At 45.5% G+C, this 17,268-nt stretch overlaps 1 protein-coding gene across 1 annotated transcript; it reads left to right on the forward strand.

Annotated features, from left to right (window-relative positions):
• The first annotated feature begins 11,874 nt into the window (after nucleotides 1-11,874).
• On the forward strand, nucleotides 11,875-16,088 carry RSRC1 (arginine/serine-rich coiled-coil 1). Its single transcript, XM_009884486.1, has 4 exons — nucleotides 11,875-11,920; nucleotides 13,844-13,950; nucleotides 14,881-15,027; nucleotides 15,856-16,088. The coding sequence occupies exons 1-4, from the start codon at nucleotides 11,875-11,877 to the stop codon at nucleotides 15,946-15,948; spliced, it is 393 nt and encodes a 130-aa protein (XP_009882788.1). The 3' UTR covers nucleotides 15,949-16,088.
• The last annotated feature ends 1,180 nt before the right edge of the window (nucleotides 16,089-17,268 follow it).

Here is a 17,268-nt window from a genome sequence, read left to right on the forward strand (position 1 = left end):
TTGATGCATTTGCAAGGCTGAGTCGCGTATTGTCAGGGAACAATCAATGCAGTCAAAAACTATTACACCATCACCGCCAGAAACGCTTTCATAATGTTTTGGTGTGTTTATAGTTGACCTGAGCTTCCCCAGCAGCTCCCAACGCCAAATAACCCTCTTTTGGGGTCGCTGGTGGAGTTACGAAGTCAGAGGCGTTGGGGGGCGGCTGTGGTGGGGACAGCAGAGACTCGGCAAACTCGTGACGGGCGTTCCCGTGGCAAGTCCTGGTGCGGTTTATGGTGGTTTCTATAAACAGGTTTTGCAGGTAAAGACTCTGCTTTCTGGCTTCTAGCAGTGATCAAAATGTCCTCGAGCTGTTAGCTGCGTCCGCGGGGCGCACCGGAGCGGCGCTCCCGTTACTTTAGAAGCAAATAAAGAAATAAATCAATTTACGCCCCAGCTGCCAGCCGGGGGGAGAGCACCGACTCCGCAACGTGAGCCAAAGCGGAGGAAAGCAGAGCCCGTTCTTCCCTTTCCTGAAGTTCTCCAGTCGTTCTCTTCACATTCTCCAAGTGCGCCGTGATGCTTTCGGGGGGTTATATTTAAGAAGGGAATTGTGAAGCAGGAAAGGAGCGCCTCGGAGGTTTCAGGCTTGCATAGGCGTAAGGCGATACAAGAAAAAAGCACGTGGTATTTACATTTTTGGTTTAAAACTCTTTGTAAAGTAATCAATTAAACATAGTTGAAGAATTTTGAGGTAGGTACAAAATATGCGTATATAGAGAAGATAATACCTAAAATTAACTGTGGTACTTACAGCGGTTTATGGAAATGGTTTCTGTAGGTAAAGACTGTGTTTTCTGCCTCCCAGCAGTGAGGAGCCTTTCCCAGAGCTGTTCGGTTTGTGGCTCACCTGCCCCATCAGCCTGGTGTTCCACCCGCCCGCTACTCCGTTTAACAAAATGAATGATCATTTTAACTTAAATACTTGCATACTCCATAATCTTCCACGTGTTCATTGAACTATACCGAAGGCCTCATCATTAGCGTGCAAACCGCTGCCTTCGTTCTTCTCCGGTATCAATACAGCGCGATGGAAACGATCCCGCTGCCCCCAGCGCCCTCCTGGTGCCGCCGGACCGTGCTGCCTCCCGACCTTTGCCGGGGCATCTGGCAAGCCCAGCGAGCCCCCGGCACCCCGGGCTGCATCCCCAGCACGTGGCCAGCAGGGCGAGGGGGGATTGTGCCCCTCTGCTGCGCTCTGCTCTGGGGAGACCCCCCTGCAGTGCTGCCTCCAGCTCGGGGGGTCCCACCAGCAGAAGGAGACGGAGCTGTTGGAGCGGGGCCAGAGGAGGGCACGGAGATGCTGGGAGGGCTGGAGCCCCTCTGCTGGGAGGACAGGCTGGGAGAGTTGGGGGGGTTCAGCCTGGAGAAGAGAAGGCCAAAAAGGGGAGAGCTCAGAGCCCCTTCCAGTGCCTAAAGGGGCTCCAGGAGAGCTGGGGAGGGACTCTGGGTCAGGGAGGGGAGCCGTGGGACCAGGGGGTACGGTTTGACACTGACAGAGGGGAGATTGAGATGAGATCTGAGGAATGAATTCTTGGCTGTGCGGGCGGTGATCCCCTGGGGCAGGTTGCCCCGAGAAGCTGTGGCTGCCCCATCCCTGGAGGTGTTCAAGGCCAGGTTGGACGGGGCTTGGAGCAACCTGGGCTGGTGGGAGGTGGCCCTGCCCAGGGCAGGGGGGTTTTAATGAGATGGTCTTCAAGGTCCCTTCCAACCCAAAACAATCTATGATTCTATGAAAATCACAATGGAAAAATGATCCCTGTTTTAAAGGGATACTTGTTAAAAGTTGTGTATTGTTGAAGATCATTTAGCTGGTTTAGCTGTTTGGTTATAAGGAGCACACTCCATAATTACACATCGTGAAATAGAGTTAAAAAGCAGGAACAGTGATATCTATCAGTAAGGGTACCATAGCTATAGTCTAATTTTATGTTAAAATGTACACTGAGAGGAGTAATTGAATACATTGCTCAATGTAAATGAGAAATGGCTCTGTGGACTTTAAATGAATTAATTATTTGCAGTAGGAAGAGCCTTACCGTTCTGATTGGGACTACAATCCCACAGAAACATCTGCATTTCCTCCAAGTTCATGTGTAAGTCATCGCACTGAACTTAAAAGAAAGACGTACTTTCAAAGCATTGGGAATCTAAATATTTGCTAGTGATTATTTGGAAGTCTATATTGCTGTCCTCCAAAGCAATTGCAAAAAAGTTGTGTCATTCATTGTATTTAAGCATTTTTCTTCCCTGGAAAAAAGGTTATTAAAGTCAAAGAAAAAAATCCAGACGCTCAGTAAACATGTAGGATGAGTGAAATACAGACTAAATTAATGATATTTAAGATGACATACGTAATTATAACAGAGAGGTCAGGGTAGGTGGCAGCTTTCCCAAGTATACAGGGTGTCAGAAAAATCCCCAAAGTATATATTTTAATTGAGTTATGTTTTCTTTCCTTCACATCGAAGCATTAAGGTATTACCCCGGTCCCGAGCCTGTGTTCCTATAATTTAACATGGCAAAATTCCCAGATCTACGTTTTGCCAGTAAAACCACATCATGCACAGGCTCCTTCCAGCAATGAAATACCACTTTGTGTTTGTCTCCAAATCATCAGTTTCTTTTTTGATTTGAACAAAAATATATTTAATATACAGGGCGGGGGGGGGGATAAATTTTACGGGAGTGAGGATGAATTGAACGCGATTTTTGAAATGTGAGAAACGTGCGAAAAATGAAAGAAGCTGACCCATGTGGCAGAAACAAACCAAATTATACGACGAAGGGCAAATAACCCGTAAATCGTGTGCGTGGCGTGTCCCCGGGGAGCCACGTTGGCCGAGCCTCGTCCGTGGGTCAGCGGCTTCGCAGGGCTCGGGGGGTGGCCAGTGCCGGGGCCGCCCTGGACGAGGTCTGGGCAGGGATGGAACCCCCAAAGAACCGACCACGCGCCCTCTCTTTGAAGAGTTATGCTCATGAGAAACAACACAAAGAATTGAACGGTGCAGTCAGCCCCTTAGGTTTTAGGTTTTCTTGGGCTGAGGTTGGCTTAAAGCGCTCGTGCCAACAGCCACAGATGGTTGGAGGGACACTGCGCCCCGTCTCCGTCAGCACCGAGGCCGTTTTCCATTGGGAAAGAGGCCTTCAGGGGCTCTGTGCTCTGGGACACGGGGAAAATTACTTCGCTACACATATTCCCCAGAGAAGGAATCTATTATAATTGTTTTCTCCAACAGCAATTGTAAGAAAGGGGGTTTTTTTTTCCCCTTTTTTTTCAGTCTTTGATTTGCCTCCAGCCCATCCCAGTTACCAGCACCCCTCCCCGGGCGTCTCCAGTTGCACTTATATACGGCCCCGTGCTAATGGATGGGGCACGGGGGGTACACGGACCCGACGGCAGTGCCTGGGCGGGCCGGGGGTGCGCGGGGTCCCCCTGGCTCGGCAACGTCGTCTGCTGCGGGAAAAGCAAGGACACAAAGGGAAAACAGATTATTTGTGTCCCGGGAAGGCTCCGACCTCCAAGCGGGTGAACGGGATTCGCTAAATTAGAGGTTTGGAGCAGAGAAATATTCTCAAAGAATACAAAGAAAGGCTGACCAAACGTGAAATCCCTTCTCGCTCCGTTTTGGTTTGGCATCTCGTTTAGCGATGCGCTCGTTAGCGGAGAGGTTTCAGCCCGTGCCGTATCTCCCCGGCCCCGTTCTGAGCTCTCTCTGGCAGAAAGTGCGTTTGTGTGTGTGTTGTGTGCGCGCAAAGGCACGTGCACGGTCGTGCAGGCACACGCCAAAGCCCCACCTCTGCGTTACAACCGACCAAACGCTCGGAAAGGAAGGAAAAACCCAGAACTGAGCATTACGACTTGCGTCGTAATTGCAAATTTTCCACAGGATCCCTGCCTCGGCCAGTGCTCCTTCGTTTTGGACAGTCTGTAGTTAATAGGAACTATTAATTATTTTGTATTCTCGTTATTCAAAATGCAGATCTGTACTTTGTTTGAGTGTAGCTATTCAAACCTCGTCTTAAAAGCAGCATTATGAATTTCTTCACGGGCTGTTCTGGGGGCTCATCACTACAGGATCTGAACGTGTCACGAACGTTCGTGCTTTTATCCTCTCAGCAGCCAATGAGGTGAGCGAACATTATTAATTCGGCGTTTTTAAGAAAAGAGCAGAGACAGAAGTATAACAGAGTTTCAGCTTTGGAGAACTTTAAAAGCAGAACGTTGTCTTCAGCATACTTAATTTTGCATTTTATGTACCCAAACCCAACTCCCATGTCCTTCAGTTGCCATACGTGAGTTGTCGGGTCCTCCGGCCCCGTATTTCTCCAGTTAGGGAAGTTAATGGCCATGGGGCGATTCTTCCCGTTGGGTGGAGGAAGAGTCTGGTATCGGCTGCAGTTCTTCAGGCTGCATTGACTGCAATTAACGTTTCCAGCTCTCCCTCCACCCCGATCTCCTTTGCTGGGAATTTTCCCATCCGTGCACCACGCCTGTCCCCTCCTGGCTCCTTCACTTCCACTGGGGCTGGTTCCATCCCGGCTTTGAGAGCTGCCAGGAGCTCCAGAGAGATGGGAACCTGCCTCTGTTACACCGTTGTCTTCACCATCATCTGGAGCAGCAGCATTTAAAATAAAGTCTGAGGTTTTAGATTGGTTGGACATAACAAACCATGCAATGTTGTGTATATTGAGCCTCTCTATCTTCAGTCTTTTGGGGCCAAAAAATAAGAAATCTTGGTAAAGTAGGAGCAAACAGCATCATTTCCAAATATTATGGTTTGTGAGCCAGGGCAATCCCAAACACAACTCCAGGCTGGGTGGGGAATGGCTGGAGAGCAGCCCTGAGGAGAAGGACTTGGGGGTGTTGGTGCATGAGAAGCTCCCCGTGAGCCGGCAATGTGCGCCGGCAGCCCAGCGAGCCCCCGGCATCTTTAAGGTCCCTTCCAACCCAAACGAGTCTGTGACTCTACCACCCAGTAAAGGGGATTGTGACTGGAAGGGCAAAAGCAATAACTGAATTTTTAGACGTCAAGTTTGCCAATAATAGGCAAATCAATGCCGTTTCACTGTATCTTCATAAAGGGCTGGACCAGCTGGACTGAAATCTTGTGCAAAACATTAAGCGGGGGTAGATGTGAGCACAGAAGTCTTTAACCCAAAACATTTCAGGTTTGAAAAAACTTGTAAGCAACTCCAAGCGGGATCTGATAGCAGGATGGGCATCATCACCAGTACAACGAATAATCTGTGTATGAGAGAGAAGTCTTCAGCAATGGCCTAACGGGGTCACCGGTACAGATTTAAAGGAATCTTTTGCCAGTGGGCTCTGCGAGGCCTCTCAAGAACTTTTGGCTAATGTATTTTTGATATCTCAAATTTTATTTTCTACCACCCTTGGGACGAAAACCAAAACCAACCAAACAAGCACACAAAAGGATTGTTTGGGGTTTTCTTTGGAAATTGTTTGGGATTGGGGTATCATCGCAGGCCTGGGCGGCACGATTCCCCTCTGGAACCGGCCTGCCTTGCTGCCCAAACCCCAAACCACGGCAGGCTGGGGTCGGGTTCGCTTTGTGGGTTGTGTTTTTTTTATGAAGTGAGTGAACCCTTTCAGGATTCGCGGTGGTGCAGTCCCCACCGGAGGCAGACTGACAGAGTGGGGATGAGGGAGAGAGTCCCGGTTGCCAAATCCGTGCCTTCATCCCGCTGCCGGTGGGTTACGCGCGACAGCCGCATCCGCACTCGCCCCCGTACCTCTGCGCTGCCAACCTCAGAGCCGGCGAGTGCGGACGAAGAGCACCGCATTGGAGGTTTTACTGCATTATACGTGTTTTGCTGCCCACGCTGTTTCGGGCAGAGCTTGTGCCCACACCGAGACCCTTCAGAGCTTTGCTGGCATCCTGAAGAAGCAACTTAAAGCATCGCGGCGTGGAGCCCATGTCCGTGTTCACCAAGAAAAGGGATGAATTGAGGAGCCTGGGGAGCCAGGGGAGACTTCCTTTGGTTAAATTTAATAGAAATTGTATGCGTTTCTTTAAACCACAATCCCTCATGTGGAGTCTTTTTGTCTTCCGTCAAAAAATGTTGTGTTGTTGATCTGGGTGGCCGTGCCAACGTTACGTCTGTGCTTACCGCATGTCCAATGGGTATTTCTCTGAGAGACCAGAGTGAATCTATGGGATAAGTACGAGACTTAACTGGGAATTGTCTTGTTTGTGCTGGCTAAGGCCTAGATGAAATGGGATTTTAAATACACGTATCATATTTTATTGGTGCTAGCTGGTGTGAATGGCATTATTTCATGTACCAGCTAAAGGCCTGGCCCAGGAAAGAACCGGAAAAATAATTTAAAACCAACAAACAACAGTTTTGCTAATCTACGGTTCATTTTTCGTTTAGCCACTTAAATTGTATTCAGTGTTTGAGGGCAACCAGAGGTGGTTGTAGCTCCTGTGCATTTCCCCTGATGCCTTACTGAGGATCAATATATGGACTGGAATAAAAGCATGGAAGTTACTGTTATTGACACTGAGCATCACAGTGGCACCGCGTGTCAGTGTGTGATACTGTGGAACTGCTAAAATACGCTTATTAAATACTGCATCTTGGAAAGACTCTGCGGATGATACCACGGTCTGTAACGTGCAGTAGAAAAAAAAATATCACTGTGTCCGTGCAATCGCCCGTCTTCACTTCCAGCATCGCTTTTTGAAGTGAAAACAAAGAAAGGTCCATGCGAAAGCCTGAAACCTGCAAAGTTTCAGCCCCGCTGTCCTGTCTGTCCTACGGTCCGCCTCGGCCGCGGCCCACGTTCAGCTGCAACGCTTATTTCCACGGGAGTCTGCAGTACACCCAATTTTATTCTGTACATCCAGTGTGCAATGACGTTTTCCCGCGGAGGGACTTTGGTTCTGTTGTTTGTGTGCAGTTGGATCCCGGTGGATAGTGGGGTGTGGCTACACGCAGAAATACTTTTATTTATCTGAACGTGTATAATAGATACGTGTATAGGTTTAACATAGACAAATTGTTATATATTATACGCATATGTAATATATACACTCGTTAGTTTGTACATACAATATAGAGGTTATTTGGGATAGAGATATATAAAAGATAGAAGAACCCAGTAATTGCCTTTAAGATCAGAGCACAAAGCATTACCTTGGATTTTACAAGGCCAGCGAGCAACAAAAGAGCAGTAATTTATGAGCTCAGCGTAAAAGAATAGCATAATTGCATTAAAAATTAATGCTAATGAACACTAAAATGGGGAAGGTGGTTATGATGAAAGTTTGTATTCATCTTCCCCGGTTTGAATGATGGCTAGTGGCTTGATTAATGGCTTAATTTCTATCAATTAGCGGGGAAAAATCTCCTACGAGACAAGGGTAAATTGAGCATTGAATTACATATCTTGCTTTTGTGTGCTGAGAAAAAAAGAGCGGCGTATCTCTGATATTAGCCGCAGTGACAAATGCGGTGTCTCCCTCGGCTAAGCGAAGGAAAACACCCACTGATTTGAGGTGTATCAGGGCTGCTTCCTACCGCTCCATGAGCCAAGTTTGACTTGTTCCTTGAATATTTTCAAAAATACCCTAAAACGCCTCAAAATGCGAGCGAATGTAGGAACTGGCACGCAGGTGGAAAGCGCAGCGGTGGAGGTAACCCGCACGCAGGGTTCAACGCGTGGCTAGAGCAGACATCCAAATAGTCTCGATCTGCTTAAATTAAATGTTCTTAAAATCAGAACTCGGTTGCTAAAGTTTACCACCGTGTCTTCTGCTTGGTTTTATAGCCAATATTTCCATTCTTTTTAAAGAAAAGTGTATTTGTGTCCAGGCTAATTTTAAAAAATAAAGTGAAAGCCAGGTTATAATTATAATCTATTAAAATAGCAAAAGTCCTCTAGTGCTCCTCTAGTGCTCTCCCTACTAAGTGCCAGAGTACTTACAACATGCTATTTTAATGCATCATAATTGTAGTACCAGCGTACTTACAATTAAGCTTGAAGAATACAAATTAAGAATAAAAACTTTCTCTGGCCACAGTCGCTCCTTTTGCCACATGTTTTATTGTTTCTGCAAGTTTGGCTGGAAAAAGTTCTTCCTTTGGAAATCTCAACAGCAAGGAAACAGTGTGGCCAAGTGTCGAAACGGCGCTTTGACACAGCCGAGGGGGGGCCGGAGATGTTAGCGGCATCAAGCGGTTTTTTATCACGACTTTAAGTCGTTAGAGGGAAGAGGCGGTTTTGAAACTAATCCCGAATTCCCCTCCGGCTGCACGCCCCGGCCGGCGGCATCCTGGGGGCTCGTCATCCACAATTTTGCGGAGACAAAGGCGGGATGCGGCCGGCGTTGAGCGTGGCGGTGCCTCCCTCTAACGGCTGGCCCTGCCGAGGCCGGGCTGCTCGCCGGGCGCTGGGAAAGCCGCCATGAGATGACCTCCAGCCCCGGCGTCCCACCACATCCCGGGGTGGGAGCGAGGAGGGACTCCTGCGCGGGGCGAGAAGGGACTTGGGATGAGGGGGGAACGCAAAAGCTCGCGGGAGGTGTTCATTTTTTGGCTGATTCGCTCCGTTTTTTGGTAGAATGATTGGCGCGGGAGGTGTCCAGCCCTGCGCCGGCTGGTGGGGATAGCGGTGAGGTTCCGCGCCCAGCTCTGCCGCTCACCCCGGGCATCCTCGGGCAGCGGCGCCCGGACAGCGGGAAAGGTGTTGGGATCGGAGGTCACGCTCTGCAAATACCGGCGGGCTCCGGTGTGCGCGCCTGTGTCAGGGGACGGCCCTCGTTAGCCGTTGGTAATTGCCTCCTGGGATAAGATTTGAGGGTTTGAAAAGATTTGAAACCCCCCAAAAACAGAGTTAGAAGTTTTGTAAAGTCTCGAGGTGACACAAATGAAGCGAATCCCACCCGACCCGCTGGATTTTCCCTCCTCCTCCCGGTGCTTTCATTTTGTTTAATATAAATATTTCAGTGCAATGCGCTGTAGAAGACAACGTGTCTCAAAGCCGGGTAGGTTTTTCTCTTCCGCTGCAAATTGTCTGGATGAAAACTTCATTTTTCTCCGGTATGTCAGTTTGCGCAGCTTAAGTGAAACCAGGAAGCAATTAAAAAGCACCGGGTGTGTGAAACCCCACAGTTCTGTTGCAAAACCCATTCAGGTGTATAAGGCAGTTCTTCCTGTGTCCATACAGTTGTATGTATACAGTGGGGTAAAAATTCTGCAGTATCGCCTAAGCGAACCCCAAATAAAATGGGATTAAGGGGAAAATATTTTCCTCTTCAGTTGGTTTGTTTAGTCTGGTATCTGTTTGTGTTTTCTTCTTTTAATCCTCAACTCATAAACAAAAGAGTAGAAAAAAAATAGCATCTTTTTCACAGAATCACCGCATGGTCAGAGCTTGGAGGGACCTTAAAGACCATCTCGTCCACCCCCTGCCATGGGGTGGGGGGTCCGCAAGTATTTCAGAGCGTATTACTTAATGTGTATTATATTTTAAATGGGTCAGTTAAATTAACCAGCTGTATCCCTTTAAATATAATCGGTAAAATATGAAGGAACATATATTCTGAGGAATATTTTAGGTTTATTATGTCATTGCTTTGATTCTTAAAAAGAAAGAAAAGTCTTTAGGTAAAGGCACGGGATCATTTTCATGGTCAGGATTGTAGATTAGCAGTGAATCCAGTAACCGTTACAAATGTATACCTAAAGATTATACAAGAAATATTTACAATATTTAAAATTTAAAATATGTTTTTATTCAATGGGTCATTCACAAGATATTGTTAGTCATTTAATGCTCCTGTTTCAATGCTCGTTAAATCCTTCGTGGGCTTTATCACCAGTTTTGTCTTTAGACATAAGCAAAGAAATGGGAATGTTTGACACAGAGCTTGCAGGCAAGTTACTTTTTCTTTTATCTGATTCTCTGGTGTTTTTAATTATCGCACGTGTGAGATTTTTGGATGGCATCTAAAGGATTAATACACACTTCTAAAATGACATTTCGACTTATTGCTGATAAAGACTATTTCAGTATGAAAATAGCAGCTATGGGGGATGTGTGTGTAGGCATATGTATTTCTCTCTATTTATGGGAAGATGTAAATAGATGTACGTATAGACGGGAAGTGTCAAATCTTAGTGGGGCCGGGCGGCTCGCAGGCTGCCCCCGGCACCCCCCGAATCCCGGGGGGTTCCCCGGCCACGCTGCTGCCACGGCCGCGCGTCAGAATGGGAACTGTGCTGCTGCAAGAACCGCCTCTATAAAAATATGGCCCCGACAAGCCCTAATACAAGATTTAGTCTATTTTTTTCACTATAACACGGTAAAATGACTCGCTGTGCAATGAGTTAGTATTGATTTTTTTTTGTCTGTAGCCTCTTAGCTTTCTGACTCCATTATTTTTTATTTTACTATGAAATACATATCCTTTCTACTGACATCTGACAAACAACATATGGAAGTCGTTTTATCTACCAATAATGTGTTTGTCAAAAAAATCGTGCGCTAATGGGTTGTGCTTCCTCCAGTCCATTTTCCCCAAGTTAATGTCACTGATGTAATTCTAAACATTTAGTGATTTTTGCCCCCTTAATAATTTGTCATTCCTATAGGTTTGTGTAAGATTCGTGTAAGAAACTATAACAGCCCGGGAACTGACCAAAGGTTTTGTGAAATAAGAGTTGAGCAACTCATTTTAAATCTACCTTCACCTGCCTTTCTCTGATACCCGATTTTAACACGTCATACCAGGGACAGTCACCATTCCTTTATTTACCCACAGACCAGATCTACCCAAGAGCTTGATGGATTATGATTTCCTCTCTCTAGTAGGCCATTAGTATATTTGGGTTTATACTTCCTATGGGATCCTTAGGAATCTTTTTTTTTAAAAAAGCAGACTTCAGCAGTGAAGCAACAGAACTTTTAAACGCAAGATTCATTGTAAGCACGTGATTTTTTCCTTCTAAATTGAAAAGAATTACGGCTTAAAGCTCTACTTATGCGCTTAGCTGTAGCGCAGCCCTTGTCCTAAGCCTTGCCAAAGCCAAAGCTTTACTGAGGCTTCCACAAAACCCTGCAGGGCCGTGCAAGGAACCGGGGCATCTCTGCCCGCATCCCTCCCGGTCAGCCGTCCCTGCTCCGCTGCAGCCGCCCGGCATCGCTGCGGCCCCGCCAGCCCTCCTTCCCCCGGCAGGGCTCAGCGTGCTGCTCCCGCCTGTCTCCCGCCGTGCCCCAAACCCCGGGTTTGGCATCCGCCAAGTTACTAAAGCGCCAGGTCCGTGTCTGCCGTCTGAAACAGTCGCAGCGCTGTAAGCGGTTATCCGGGCTCAGCCATCGGCGTCTTTGACTTTCTGCACGTTCAACGTACGCAGAAATAGTTACCACGTTCACGATTTTTCTCTTCATCTTATCTGTAGAGACTAAACAATATTCCCAAATAATTTTTAAGCGCCAGGGCAGGTTCTTGTTTGCTGGAAGAGCTGCACCTCTTCCTATCTTTTGCCTCTCTTACCTGTTCTATAGTCGCTGCTCACAGCAAAAACTGCCCGCTGCGCTCTGCTGCAGCGCCTCGACCGCGGCAGGCTGGCCCCGCTGCGCCCTGTGTGAAGCGAGTAGTTTCTGTAAGTAAATAAGATGGAGATAAATTGGTTAAAACTGTAAACCAAAGTATGCAGTTAGCAGAATGAATTCCAGACTTGCTTGTCACTGCGGTTAGACGTAGAAGTAGGTAAGGAAGATGAACGGAGCCGTGAATCGGGAGGAGCAGAAAATGAACCAGACAGTAACGCAAATACTTTCGTGTCAGATGTACCGTAATGGAGAAGTCATACTGCCAGGGACTGCAAATAAAACGGTTTTGCGGTACGACCTGTTGATAAAAAATGAAGCTGTTAATTGAGTGTGGGCATGTCCATTGCAGGAGTATTTCTGAGCTGCCATTAGTTTATTGGCTCATCTGAAGCGCCCTTTACTTGTCATTAATAGACTGAAATGAGTTTTCAGGGGTTAGTCACTGCAGAAGGATGCAAGTCACAGTTATCTTCTTCTTGTGCGAAAGAAAAAGTATTTTGCAGTGCATGTGTATATCTATGGGAATTTGGATTTAGAATTTTGTATACAGGGAAGCAATTTGGTACTTCTGAGTTTCTGAATAATCCCGCAAGTTCTTTTGGTCTGCAAGGACTTTTTCTGATTTTAAATGTACTTTGGTTTCTTTAGAACAAGACATTTAATCTTTTATGCATACATATGTATGCACTACAAATATATAATTAGAATTGCTCTTTTATTTAAATTTGTGGTTTATATAGTGTTTAAAGTATTCTTGTGTATACATGAAATTTTTGATCAAACTTCAGGTACTGGAAAAATCAGCACTGTTTTATCCTAAGCTGCTTCTTCCTCAACTTTTTGGCAATCTCCTTTGTCACTCCTTACAAGTGAGCCAATTTAGTCGCTAAGCTTTTGGGGAAAGGAGCAACGCCAGACTGCGCAAGAGGTGCAGGGGAGAGAGAAGCGGGACCATCCCTTTGGCAACTTAGAATCATAGAATGGTTTAGGTTGGAAAGGACCTTGAAGACCATCGAGTTCCAACCCCCTGTGCTGGGCAGGGACACCTCCCACCAGCCCAGGTTGCCCAAGGCCACCTCCAGCCTGGCCTTGAACACCTCCAGGGATGGGGCCTCAACAACCTCTCTGGGCAACCTGTGCCAGTGCCTCACCACCCTCACAGGGAAAAACTTCTTCCTAATGTTTAATCTAAACCCGCCCTCTTCCAGTTTAAAGCCGTTCCCCCTCGTCCTGCCCCTACATGCCCCAGTAAAAAGTCCTTCCCCGGCTAACTTAGTTCAACATAGCTGCAATATGAAACTTCACCATCATCCATCGGTAGTTTGATTTTTAAAAAAGAAGCTTATCTTGCATTATGGATGCTCTTAGCTTCCTGCCAGTGTCATCCGTGCAGAAGATGGGCTGGTTGAGCAGTGAAGGAAGCAGCAAAGCCCACCCGGCAGCACCCCAGCTCTGTCTTAAGGTTGGCAGGAGCTGCTCTTTTCACCGCGGCGTCCCTGGGACCTGCATCCGCTTCTTCAACGTAAAACCTCAGCCTGGGATTCAGAAATATCTTGTGATATATACGTGCATTGTAAGACCTCACAGTACAACAAAGAAGTGATTTTGCTCGTTTCATCAAACAGCTGCAATTTTGTCACCTACAAATCATCTGAGCACACAATATTTAGTGTGTATGTTAGAAATATTTTATTACCAAATTCTAAGATTTTTTTTTTGGGTCAAATTCACCTAACGATGTAACTCTTAATGCCAAACTAATCACTTAGCTTGTCATGAAGAGAACACAGGTGATGGCACATCGCTTGGGACATCTGCAGCAGAAGCCAAATTCACCTCCATGCACGCAGAAGTAGTTTGGCTGCTACGTACAGACGGTGCTCCACTGAGCTGTCGGCACTGTCCCCAAATCCTGAACTTCTCCAGGAAATCCTCGTGCCCTAAATCTAGCAGTTATCCTGCAAGGACATCTCTAGCAAATTCTTGAGTTAGCATCTTGAATGATGTCATATGTTGAACAGTAATGGCCAACTCACGGTTGTAATTTTTGCTAAAGGAGAGAGTTTTTCTTTGTAAAAGAGTATTTTAGGCTGCATTACACATTTTTTTTTTCTGGTATGTACTGTTGTAAAATATATTCAAGGCATTGCTTAGACACAGCATTTATCGCAGGCTTACACTAATGTATCCTGACATTACACCTTCTCTTTGTAGACCAAGCCACCCTGGTCGAGCAAGTGAAACGAGTGAAAGAAATTGAAGCTATTGAAAGTGACTCCTTTGTTCCACAGACGTTCAGATCAAGTAAAGAAGTCAAAAAGGTAAGTTTTCAATATCCTTTCCTGGTGCATAATCCTTTCAAAGTCAGGTGGAAGCTGCGCTATTAATAGGGTTTCCACTGATGAAAGAGCATCGATGTTGACAGTCCTAAATCCCACCAATGACTCTCCAGTGTTGGTGGTGTGGAATTCAAGGAAGAAAACATTTGAATGTGTAAGAATTTCAATGAAATCGGCTGTTTTGATGGTATATTGTACCGATGCCGAGCAACTCCGATTTTTAAATATTCTTTTAAAATCATATAAAACCATGAAGATTTTTTTTTTTTTTTTAGGAAAAGCAGAAGAATTGTAATCCAAAAGTAATCAGATATTTACACTGTAATTAAAGGTAGAGATCAGTATTTTTAATTCTGCTTAACTGAAGTCAGACTTGAAGACCTTATTTACTCCCTGACATGAAACAGCATTGTTTTCAGACAGTTTCAGACCTAATGTGAGACATCCAGGTTTCCGAATTTTACCTGCATTTTGGCTGCCGGGTCTTCTAGGGAACTCGGACGCTTTTGTCTTTGGAAGCAGGCACGCAAAGGCCGGTTCAGTTTTTCCATCTAACGCTGAGGTGTTTTAAATTCTCACTGTTTGTTTCCCCCAGAACACGCATTTTCTTGCCTTTTCAGAAGTCTCTGAGAAGTTTGTGCGGCTGCTTCAGGAAGTGATCCAAACCCCCAATTTCACTGTTCTGCAAGCTCGCTCGTTGCCTTTGGCAATACCTTTTTTCCATCTTCATGTGTTTAGTCTGGACGTTAGTCCATGCCCAGTGTGTCCCACCAAGCACGCTGAGAAGTATTTGCATGAGGATCCTTTCGCGGGCACGCGGTGCAATGGGAAGCAAGCTGAATGCTCGGTGAAGATACTGCCACGTTTGGGAGTTTGAGGATAAAATACTCAGATGCATTTCTTTCTTTTTAGTCAGTAGAGCCTACTGAGCTACAGTACGAACCCGTAACTATCGGAGCGGGAACTGTTGATGCATCTGCTCCTGAAAAAGAACCACCACCTGCCAATATTCCTACTGCCATCAAATATCAAGATGATAATTCTTTAGCGCATCCAAATGTAAGTGTGCCGATATTTACTTTATCTTTAGAACGACACAGCCCAGTGAATGAGAGCAGGTTCGCGTGACCTAACAGCCGTTTTGCTCGCTGCTCATCGAATAGTCTGTGGTCTAAAGACCGTTAATGAACGGGTCACTCATTGGCTCAAAGAGGATGACGCTCCTGGCACCATCCAACAGAGAATAATTACAAAAGTAGTTCACCGGTGATGTATTTTTAGAGTTACAAACAAATTTTATATCAAAGTAGCATACTAATTTAATGCAGGGGAATTTAAGATCCTGATCATATAAAAATTCCCATTCAACAAAAATTCAGGAAAAATTGCTTTTGGTTTGTGTAGTTGGAAATGTGGTGGAAGACTCAGAACTTGCCCACCTTGCCAAATCGTAAAGCTTTAAATATATGACAAACTTCAGATAATTTTAAATCATTGTGGCCAAACTGATGCAAATTCCTTTGAGAGCACTTGTAATTGGAAATAGGAGTACTTACAGTAGAGTTTTTTTAAGAATTAGCAAGTTAAAAATGACTTGCAGTAAATAAACCAAGGAGAGTTCTGTATTATGAACACGGGTAACAAAGATCATGACAAACTTGCTGTTTCAGAAGGAAACTGAAATTGGAATGTCTTGGCTTTCCAATTATTAAATGTCTCTACCTTTACTGATGTATTTATATCACCTCTGTATTTTAACACCTCTGCGCAGCTGAGCTTTCTCTGTGGGCCCCAAAATAGTCGCCACATATTTCAACAGAATATAAAAAATAAAGCGAAAGTTAACGAGTTGTGCCTGCTTTTCTTCCTCTCCCCCCTGTCTCACAGCTGTTTATCGAGAAGGCAGAAGCAGAAGAGAAGTGGTTTCAGAGGCTGATTGCTCTGCGGCAGGAGAGGCTGATGGGCAGTCCGGTGGCCTGAGCAAACTGCTGTGACCATCACTTACTGGTTCTCCATGAATGCTAAGAAATCCTACCATTACATTGTTTTCTTTTTTCTCTTTTGCGGGGATTTTAATACTCAGTATGAGTTGTACAGAGAATAAATATTTCATCTGAATAAACAAGAATGTTCTATCCTCTGTTCTTTTCCCGAACTCATTGCTGGGTGACCTGTACCGCCGAGCTCCCCGCTGGAGATGGCAAGGCTATCACAGCAGTGTCATTTTCTTTTTTTGTACTGAATTCCTCTGGGGTGCAAAAAAACCTGACAGCCCAAGGAGACGTAATTTTATACCTCCCAATCAAAAAAATATATATAACCATGTAGCAGTTTAAAGATAAATGAAAAAATAAGACAGTCAAATAAAGTTCAGATCTACCAGCGCTCAGCCAGTAGGAGCACAGGCGATACCACCCTGGGCCATCACATCCTCTGCAGCTGGAGGAGGATTCAGGGCAAATGATATCGCTGTTATCTCTTCTTCCTTCCGTTCTGCGTTACGGGAGCAGCTTTCGAATCCCGAACATCTGTGCACAGTCTCCGTGCTGAGGGGCTCTTCTAAATTGATGCATTCATCCGCCCGCTCCAGCCTTAGCCGGGTTCCTCACTTCGGGTGGGCTTGAGGGGAAAAGAACTGTTTCACATTTCCTTGAACACCACCACAACTGTCAGCATCCGGGAGGAGATGTAAGGGAAAAGTTATGTTATCCTTTTAAACAAATCTGTAAAGTTTTCAGCAGGTTTCAAGAAATATTATTTTCTGAGCAATTTTAAGCATATTAAAAGGTTTGATAATCTGGAAAAGACAGCTTTCTGTGAACTCTTAATGGGAAGTAAGAAATAAATATTTTTAATGGGAAATAAATATTATTGTGTGTAGAGGTACAGACCTTTGTCGAACAAGACTAATGGCATACCCGTTTCTGTATAGAGTAACTGTTTGGAGTCTACAAAGCTTCTGTTTGTCCAGGTTTGACTTTAAAACAATCAAAGATTAGTCCTATTTGAACATATCGAATTTATCCTGAGTATACTTACAAAAAAATCTGTCCATCATCCAACTAAATGCCAGAGAACAACCAAATAAAATACAAAAGTCTTTCTTCCGAGGTATCTAGCAAAGCTGTGAGAAAACTATTAAATAAGTAGAGGACTAAACTGAGCCCCCCCTTCCCCCTCTGGATGTACCTCATTGGAAATTCCCTGCATCAGCTTTCCCGGTGAGCGGAAAAACTCATTTAGTGGTCCTTTCCTTGTTCTCAGCTCTCTGGTAAAAAAAAAAAAGGGAGGATGATTCTG

The sequence above is a fragment of the Charadrius vociferus genome, unplaced genomic scaffold (genome assembly GCF_000708025.1).
Source record: "Charadrius vociferus isolate BGI_N301 unplaced genomic scaffold, ASM70802v2 scaffold104, whole genome shotgun sequence".
In the NCBI taxonomy this organism is placed as follows: Eukaryota; Metazoa; Chordata; class Aves; order Charadriiformes; family Charadriidae; genus Charadrius; species Charadrius vociferus.

Excerpts from the sequence above, each read along its gene's own strand:
- RSRC1 (XM_009884486.1), top strand. The coding sequence starts at position 11,875 with ATGGAGAAGTCATACTGCCAGGGACTGCAAATAAAACGGTTTTGCG. Across the intron at positions 11,921-13,843 it reads GCAAATAAAACGGTTTTGCG|ACCAAGCCACCCTGGTCGAG; the intron begins GTACGACCTGTT and ends TTCTCTTTGTAG. Across the intron at positions 15,028-15,855 it reads ATTCTTTAGCGCATCCAAAT|CTGTTTATCGAGAAGGCAGA; the intron begins GTAAGTGTGCCG and ends CCTGTCTCACAG.